The following is a 9,894-nucleotide window of genomic DNA, read 5'->3' on the forward strand; positions in this document are numbered from 1 at the left end:
ATCAGGTCAGCCCAGATTAGAAGGTTCGGGGATTAAACAAGAGGTGAGGGGGGGGGGGGGGGGGGGGGGGTTATTTTGCATGAAATGCCATACAACTATTTTGTGTGGATTTTTGTTTTTTGTTTGGGGTATTTAAGGGTTAATAACTAAAAGATGGAAGGCATGAAAGGGTTAATATGCCTTAATCTGAAAGGAGTAGAAAGCAGATAATTATGATGCATTTGATTTGATTTCTGTGCATGTGCAATTTCACAATATCTCATTGTAAAGATTCATTTGTTCTGGGCATGAAGGAGTTAATATTTTAAAATGCATAAATGCAAACTTTATGCATTTAGATCAAGTATTTTGCATGAAATGCCATAAAACTCAATTTTGGTTGGATTTATAGTGGTTTGGGCATTAAGGGGTTAATGCTCAAGGGATATCACCGGGCATCCTCTTGAATCTTTAAGAGGTGACCCTAAGCTACAAGAATCAGTTGAGAAAAAAACTTTTACCAATGAAACCACGTTCACCCCAACGGCTCCCGGACTAAATGGAACGAAGGCCGACATTTTAGCCTGGACCGGCTGGGAATGAACCAGCCGTTCGGGAGGAGTTTTCCCGCTTTCCCAATGGCCAGCACGTCCCTGCGTTTTACCTGTATGTTCTTGGGAACGCTCTCTCCCTCCGTGCCCGGGATGAGCGTCTGTGGGTTGGAGCGCGGCTCCAGCCAGAAGGAGACCAGCCACCTGATGAAGATCACCCTGGCCTGCAGGTAGCTCTCCTTGGTGCAGTAGACCGCCTCGTTGCTCTCCTGGTCCCGGCGCAGCACGCTGTAGTAGGGCTTGGATCGCATCGGGGGCACGTCTGGAGGCACGCGGGAAAAAGGTTAGGGCCGATGCATAAACCCCCGCTTTTAAAGCCGAATTTAATTTTGGTTCGGCTCTGTCAATAACTACAATATGACGTCATTTATAGGTTCGGGGGAGAGGGTGTTCGGTGCTGCCAAGATTTTGTGGCTCCCCGAACCGAACCGAAATAAATTTCACTTCTAGAAGTGGAGTATCCATCCAAAATGACTTCTTTTCTATCAATTACTTTTTTTTTCTCGCATTCTTAAGCCAATAATTTGAGGAGATTCTTTGTGTCTCCATAGGGAACAAAGCAGGCTCTTTGTGTCTCCATAGGTCATCAATTTATTTGCTTAAGAATAGAACAAAAACTAAAAGATATCCACAAATCCAAGTCTACATGTGGTGAACGATCCCTAAAGGCTTTATCCAAGGTGCTTTACACAGATTGTGCATTACATTCTCCCATTCACACACCCATTCATACACCGATGGTGGAGGAAACCATGCAAGGCACCAGCACCAACCTGCTCACGGGGAGCAACTAGGGGTTCAGAGTCTTGCTCAAGGACTCTTCGACACTAACTCTGGGGGAGCCCAGGATTGAAATGGGAAACCCTAAGACAGCAACTCTACCCCTGAGCCACTGCCGCCCTCCTGTTGTGGGACCACTACAAGTACTGCCTGAAGCTCAGAGCGCAATATCACTGCCAAAGCAAAGTTGTCCTTTAATGTCAATGTTGTGTGTCTGCTGTTTTTGAATAGCCAGAGTATAAAAATAACAGTTAAAGTGGTTTAAATCTAGAGTGACACGGATGGGTTCCAGGTCTGAATGGGTCTTAAAACTTGAAGAGAGCTGAGGATCTGAATAAACAGTCGTCACACAGAAAGAGCAAAGAACAAAGGCTACGTACTGTATCTACAGTATCTACTTTCAGGAAGCTAGTGTTGTTGTAACGTCACTGACCCAGTATGGGCGCGTAGAGGCTGGTTTCCATGGAGAAGTTGGGGAAGATGTGCGGCAGGTAGAACTTCCTGAAGTGACCAAAGAGGAAGTTGAAGCCGCGCTCGTGGTTCTCTTTGCAACGCCACTCCAGAGACTTGGCCTGGTGCACACAAACACACGCACACGCACGCGCACACGCACACACACACACAGGCTTGTGTTATTATTATTTTTTAAAGCGGTACTCACAGACTGCAGAGCAGTGGTGTAAAGTAACTAAGTAGATTAGTACTGTAATTAATTAAGATTTTGAGGCATTCGTACTTCACTTGAGCGATTCCAATTTCCAATATTTTTACTTCTACTCTATACTACACCTCGGATCCAAATATTGTACTTTTACTCCACTACATTTATTTGAACACTTTCGTAACTAGTTACTTTATAGATTTGGAATATTATTACAAAACATACATTAACCACTTCAGCCCCATGCACTTTTCGGCCATTTGAAAATAGTTCACTATACGTCGCGAAGAGCTTGTAGATCTGCTATTTTCAAATGATTTTTATACATTTGAAAACTTGAAATGGGACTTATGCTCGACTCTGCATAATGAGTACTTTTACTTTAAGTACATTTTGACGCCAATGCTTTTGTACTTTTACTCAAAGTACATTTTGAATTCCATACTTTTACTTGTAAGGGTGCCCTCAGACCAAAATATGGTCGGCAGTGGATAAACTCTTCTGGTGCGCGGCTGGCTAAAAACGCAGAGAGCGTATTCCGTCCCAAAGCTAGTGACGTGCCTGTCACTCACTTCTCGCACCGCCCTCCCTCCCTGTAGCCTGTAGACTAGCATAGCAATCCTTTGTCTGCAGACTGAGGTACATTAGCCAGGTTACGCTGCGACTCGCGAGGTTATCAATTTAAAAGGCTTTATTATCATCATCTTTACGTGTCAACTCTATAATGGACAGGCGAAGGGTACTCGCCCTTGCTTTATTGGAAGGGGAGATGCAACAAGCTAAACAGAGAAGAGTTTGGGTGCATGAGACTCTTCAAAACAAAACATCTCCCAGTCCCTTCCTGATTCTCAGAATGTTACGCCTTCGACTCACCCGATTGGACAGAGGGGGGAAAACAGAATCTGCGTGGAGATTTTTTTTGCTCCAGCATAAACGCAAGGTCTGCGCGGAGCGCAGATATCCTCCACTGACATGAAACCGCCCCCTTCTCATTGAAATGCATTGGCAGAACATGGATTCCACTCTCATATGTACTGTATTTTGGTCTGAAGGCACCCTAACAGTGTATTTCTACATTATTTCTACAGTATTGATACTTTTACTTAAGTAAAACATCTGAGTACTTTTTCCACCACTGCAGCACTAGAAGAAGTGAACCATTGTTTTGGAGAAAATGTATAACAGCCAGCTATTAGCGCTGTGCGTGTGCGTGTACGTGCGTACTTGCATGTGTGCGTGTGTAAAAAGCTAGCAGAGGCAATGCACGCAGAGAGTTAGTATGATTCGGTCAGGGATCAGTGTAATAATACCTAGCCTGCCATGTAATGACACGTTAAAGTGATGTTTATAGGGACCTGGCCATAACTGAAGTCCAAATATTGCAGGTCATCTTTATCTGTTGCTCCAGTGCTCCAACGAAACAGGTCTCAAAATCACACTTTAACCACATACTGTAAATGTATGCAAACTAATTGGATTCCGCCAATGAAAATATGAATAAAAACTACTTCTTGCATGCATGGTATATACCCAAGGCGAGGAAAATGTATTTGTATAATTTGAAATTTCATAAACAAAGGCATTCACCTAAACGAATACAAATCCATTTTAGATTAATTAATTAATACAATCTGGATTATTTTTTTATAGCGATAGATAATAAAACAATATAAAATTAGTGTTTACATTTCCCAAGTTGCCACAATACAAGCTCCATCTACTATACTTCCTAGTTTTCCAGTAGGTAAAAATATAAATATTGTCTAAATCAGCTTTGTTCGCCTTTATTTATGTGCTCAATGTGAGAGACGATTTCACAAGCAAAGGGAGCTAACAGAGGGAGAAAACGAACGCTACCATCGTTCATCACTCCCAGGTGCAACAGATAAACATCAGGATATTTTGACGTTTATCACAGCCAACTGCCGTACAACCCACGGTTCTAACAAAGTCTAATTCCTGGTTTTCCATGCCTTTAAGTGTTATTGCCATTAGTAAGGACTCAGAAGCAGTGTTCCCTTCCCACATACATTGTGCGTGTTAGCAGTGTTAGTAAGGGATCAGGCTGATACCTGGTTTACCATGTATTTTAGCAGCGCTTCCAGGAAGTAGGCCGTGAGGTCCTCCTGGTTCTTGTCACCCGACTGCGGAGGAACCAATGGGGTGATCTCTTCTGGGGTCACCTGAGCTGTAGTTTTAATTTGAGTGCATTAGTGCAATATATCTACACAAAGACACTTGAGCACGATTCAGGGGCGAACTTAGATCTTATTCTGCATGGGTTTTTCAGATCAAAAGGGCCCTGTACTGCTGTGAGGGGGGCGATTAGAGACCCCTAATATATTGGAAATGACAAAATACATATAGTCGTTGTCGGGTGTAAACCTCTCCAAGTTTCAAATGTGTATGTTCTTTCGCAAAGTAAAGCCCTGCTTCATCAGACAAGGCCGTCGCACAAAAGTAGTGAAAACAGCAGATCTACAAGCACACGTTGTGTGCTTGTAGATCTGCTGTTTTCACAAGTAAATGGACGGTTTTGGACATACAAGGTTTTCACCCGACAACGGCGATATAATAGCCTATGAATTTAAAATACTGTCACCAGTAGGGGGGCCCTTGGGTTTATTAAACCCATCAACCCTATACAAATTACGCTTGTGGCACGATTACTTTGACTGTCGGTTCCAAATGGACCCTAACAGGTCTGTAATTCTGAAAATGTACAAATAGAACCAAATGGACCTGTACACTCTCAAGAGCTATTGTGGTCCTTGAAATGTAAAAGTTTGAAAACCACCGGTATTGTTATTGCATAGCAGAAGTGAAGTCCACATGCCAGCTCTGGACAGTGTGATAAAAAAACGGTTCCAATTCCCGTTCCGGTTCCTCAATGTTGGATCCGGTTTCTACGAGACTCCTCAAGTTCCGGATCCCAACCCTACTTGAGTGTGTGCTTATGGCAGTGGTTTTCAACCAGTGGTGTTTGAGGGGGTTCCAGGTGGTCCCCAGCTAAATGATGCAGAGTTGATAACCAAATGGACCCTTATATATCTTTAACTCTTGAGACCGTAAAATGAAACCAAATGGACCCGCAAGGGTTACATTATTGCTAATCACGTGCATTACTTAATTTAACTCATTCCCTGCTAGGCCCGATAGTCCCGAGAATATTTTAATGTCTCTACCTGCCAGGCCCGATAGTCCTGAGAATTTCCCGTTTTGAAAAAATATATATATATATCAAAAATTGAGCCCAAAATATTTAGTAGGCATGATAGCAATCGCGAAATTGCATGTTTAACCCCCATAGTAACCCCATCTTTCAAACATGGCAGCCATCTTTGTTTATATTTTAGGAAAACATAATGGCTGCTAGTTCATGAATGCCTGAACGGATTTCCATTCGGATTTTTTTGTTTGAAAGCTGTGAGCAATGTACACACTCGTGGTGCATTATCTAGGCATGGACATGACATTATCAGTGCACTATGAATTACATGGAAGTCTATGGAGACAGAGGCATATGAGAGTACGAAGGTATTTACAAATGGCGGGGTATGAGTTAAAAGATGTCAACACAATTAAAGAATGTAGAAGAATAGGTTATTTTGATCAATGTTTGCCTGTTATCTCTCCTAAGAGAGATAACAGTCTGAGACATGAAAAAGGTTGACGAAAACCAGTGGTTTATGGTACTAACTCTCTGTCAAACTGAGCGGCGGGTTGACCAGGGTGTCCAGGGTGCGAGGCGTCCCGTGGCACAGCGGCGCGGGGAAGCCGGGGATCAGACAGGCGAACATGCAGAGCTGCTCCCGCTCAGCGTTGCTCTGCAACGCCTGCATCCACAGCAGGAACAACCGCACGCCCTCGCGACGGATCTACAGAGAGGAGGAGGGGAGAGGACCATCTTCAACAGCATTCCTTGGTATCTGTTCTGCTTGAACCCCATTTAGGCCTAGGATTATTGAATGCTTTAACTGTTGAAAAATAGCAGATATACAAGCTCACAGCCCGGCACCGAGTGCCGCGCTGCGAGCTTGTAGATCTGCTATTTTTGAAAAAAGTCGTGAAAATGTGTGCAAATCTTTGAATATATGTGTTTTTAAAGCGAACGTTTGTAACTCAAATTTTGCCTCTGGGTGGTCCCTGGAATTAGATATTTTGAGATGGGGGTCCGTGGCCAAATAAATATCATTTTGGGGGTCCTTCACATGAAAAGGTTTGAGAACCACTGATATAGTAGTCTCTCAAGAACAGACTAACTGAGCTCCAGTTAAGTGAAAAGGACCTTTTCTTTGACGATGGCTAACCAGATTGCTGACATAGAAACAGGTTTTTCAAAAAACCTTAGAAGGATTCAAAAGACACTTATAGAATCGGGTCAAAATTCAAATTTTCACAATTTTTCAAAAATTGCAGATCTACAAGCTCGCAGCGCGGCACTCGGTGCCAAGCTGTGAGCTTGTATATCTGCTATTTTTCAATAGTTAAAGCATAAAATAATGATACACAATAATGTGTATCTGAATGGGTTAAAGGAGAATTCCGGACTAGCCGTTTTATTATCTAAATCTGATGCCGAAAAACCAATAAATCTACAAGCTCACAACGTGTCGCAACACTGAGCTTGTAGATCGGCAATTTTTTGGCAATGTTCTGCCCCGGGATAATGGATGTTGGGGATATTTCGATTATCGCGATAATATCGTAAATCGCAATTTCTTTGCTCACAATAACCGTGACATTACATTTTCATATTGTCCCATCCCTAGTGTCATCATCTTAAACCAAAACATATCTATGAGCAAAACATAATATAATATACAATCACTCTTTAGCAGTTTCTAGATAGTATGATAAACCACTAAAACAAAGGTCAAGTGAAACCTAGAACATACAACTGTTGATGCACAAAATAAGGCCCATTACACACAAACAAGATGGCAGCACCGTTGCACAAATGTGGGCCAGTTGGATAATATTGGTGTTGTGGATATGACCAGCCAACCAGATTACAGTACCTTCAGAGAGTTGCCAGTATGCAGCAATTTCTTGAGAATCAGCCCTGGGAGAAAAGAAACAATGCAGTAGAGTCATTTACAATGCATAGACAACATTAAAAATGAAGCAAATAAAAAGCAAATAAATCACTAAGAAAGAAACAACTAAACAGTTGATCAAATCATAATGTATATTTTTAAAGACCAGCTGAAATGAGAAATATGATTTTCACACTTCTAGAGCATATCTGTGATCATAGTGAGGGGACATAGTTAATCTTCTACTGGTCCGAAACTATTTCAATCCTGTCAATACAGCCTTACAAAGGATGCAGGTTAAAAAGGAAAGCAACAGAGAGAAAAAGAGGTTTTGGTGATAATTGTTTGATATTTAATTTGTCATTACCCAGCTCTACATTACAAGTTAATAATTGTAGCCTTCACTCTTATCTACGAGTTATTATAAGACTATCACACTGGGGGGAGCGTGCCTGTCAGAGCTCACAGAACAGAGACTTGAATGTAATCCAGGGAGTATTATTTCAAGATTGTAGTCCGAGGCTGGCACGAGTGAGGGAGCGTGCCGTCTCAAACTGGCCTAACCTGATGTTAACGTTATGGATACTGTGACGGACACCGTGCCACGCAAAGCAGGTATGAGATGGAGATCAGCTAAAGCATGTGCTGTAGAGAGAGAGGGAGTGTGTGTGTGTGTGTGTGTGCGTGCGTGCGTGCGTGCGTGCGTGCGTGCGTGCGTGTGCAACAGTTTAATACAAATAATCAATTTAATTGATTATAATAAAAAAACATATCGATAATAGAAAATGTTATAAGATACCGGTAATCAATTAATAATCATTCCCTATTGTGAGCATGTCATTAAAGGCTAAACATAAAAAATAAATAAAACTAGTGAAAATAGCAGATCTACAAGCTCACAACACACCGGATCGGGATACGTTGTGACCTTGTAGATGTGCTATTTTCATTATTTTTGCACGAAAATAATCGATGGCTGCTAGCCTTATTACAGATGCATAATGGCTATGCCTTGTTACAGACGCCTGTACTTTTGCAGGGCTTGACATTAAGGCTTGTCCTGTTGTCCAGGACAAGTAATAATTCCTTCCGGACAAGTTCATAAAAAATGTACTTGTCTGTCAGACAAGTGACTCTCTTTTTCTGTGACGCTCCTAGCAGCTTTGTGCTTTATGCAGACTATGGACTGCCCGTACTATGGAGTGGAGGAAGCAAGGGTGGTCGTTAGCAGTCATTTTGTTGTTCATTCTATTTCAATGTCTGACTACTATGCATGCATTTAAGAAAGAAGTTACTGTGAAATGCCTCATTTTTATGATCGGGACAAGAGATTTCTGTGCCCGAAAAAGTAAATGGGAAATGTACTTGTCCAAAGTACACGTGCCTCAAAAAGTTAATGTCAAGCCATGGCTTTTGTGCGTATCACAGTATAGCTACATTTGTGTGTATCTTAGTATTGTGTGTATTGTCCATGCGTGTGTTTAATGTCCATGCATGCAATACCGATGCTGTGGAACTGCCATCGGCTCTGGATTCTCTCCGGCAGCAGCTGGAGGATTTTCTGTGGGAGGGAAACGCAGGGAATTGAGCCAACGTAGACTTCTATCTTTAAAGGTGGTTCCAAGTATTTAAACTAATATTCAGGGCAAAGGTAAGTCCGCTGCGTTTTAAAATACACTGGTCTGGGTTCACACTGCACATGTTTCAACACTGTTGGTGATAATATTTCCTCTTTTTTTTTTACGGTCTTTTTGATTGCAGAAGAATTGGAAAGAAATGCAGGGTGGTGACGGAATTGATCATTGGAATAAAAATCTGGGGTAGGCCTAAATTCTAATGGAAATATCTAAGCGTTCTTTATTATCCCCTTGAGCAAATAAGACCTCCACCTTTGACCCATCTGAACTTACTTAGCAGCAGTGAGCGACCAACTCCAGCTCGAATTTGTGCCTTCCTGTTATCCGACTTTGTTTCTTTTTCTATTCTTTACCCTTATAACTCTTTTCTTGAACATGTTGGGAGCTTGTATAAAAATAACTTTCACACACTTTTTATATCTGTGAACTTGTGATGCCAATATAGAAGCAATGGGGCGGGCCGATAGCCAAGTGGTTAGGGCTCCCCGCCCACCATCTGGGATGCAAAATGCCCTGATCAGCGAGTTAAATTCCTACCTGGCCAGACCATGTTCTGTCTCTCGCTCTACTATCACTGTCAAATAAAGGCTTAAAAATAACTTTAAAGAAAGTTGAAACAATGCCCGGATGCTTGTCCCTAGCTGGCAAGCCTGGCATCCATGTTATTTTGTTATAAAAATAAGCAGAAGGCTTCGGGATGTTTTCATATCCCACAAGTGCTATTTTATGATCTACTACATAAGGTGGGTTTAGAAATATGCTGCTGGACACTGGTCTAAATCAGGCACACTGTCCTCTTGTCTACGTAGATTGGAAAATAGCCCTGTTCTCAGTCTGGAGTGGAGACTGACTTGGTTACTGTTCAGCTGTGTGGGGAGGGGCAAAAAAGGTCAGACAGACGCACGCACGAACACTCACGCTCACCCACACAGGACAGATGCAACACACACACACACCCCCACTGATGATGAATGACCACACGGCCACACACAGGGCAGAATAGAAGAGACACACACAAGGCCGATGTGTACCTTTTTGTGTGCAGTGTCGGGCAACTAAAACAGACAGGCTCACAACTTTGGTGTGAGCCTGTGAGCCAGTGGATCTGCTATTTTCGGCGAGCGGCACCCTTTGTGCCACAATATACTGTAAGCAACGTATCTCCCCAGAGCTGGAACAGCAGCCAT

General features: G+C 42.4%; 1 protein-coding gene across 1 annotated transcript in view; it reads right to left on the reverse strand.

Annotated features, from left to right (window-relative positions):
* Positions 1–9,894, reverse strand: part of ralgapa1 (Ral GTPase activating protein catalytic subunit alpha 1) — a 134,631-nt gene that overhangs the window by 116,929 nt on the left and 7,808 nt on the right. The window contains exons 4-9 of the mRNA XM_080751092.1: positions 8,574–8,631; positions 7,053–7,096; positions 5,732–5,909; positions 4,104–4,219; positions 1,804–1,942; positions 644–852 (exon numbers count right to left, since the gene is read on the reverse strand). Coding sequence (XP_080607218.1) covers positions 644–852; positions 1,804–1,942; positions 4,104–4,219; positions 5,732–5,909; positions 7,053–7,096; positions 8,574–8,631 — 744 coding nt within the window. The remainder of the gene's footprint in view (positions 1–643; positions 853–1,803; positions 1,943–4,103; positions 4,220–5,731; positions 5,910–7,052; positions 7,097–8,573; positions 8,632–9,894) is intronic.

Source organism: Nannobrachium achirus, assembly GCF_963921795.1.
Source record: "Nannobrachium achirus genome assembly, chromosome: 20".
Lineage (NCBI taxonomy): Eukaryota > Metazoa > Chordata > Actinopteri > Myctophiformes > Myctophidae > Nannobrachium > Nannobrachium achirus.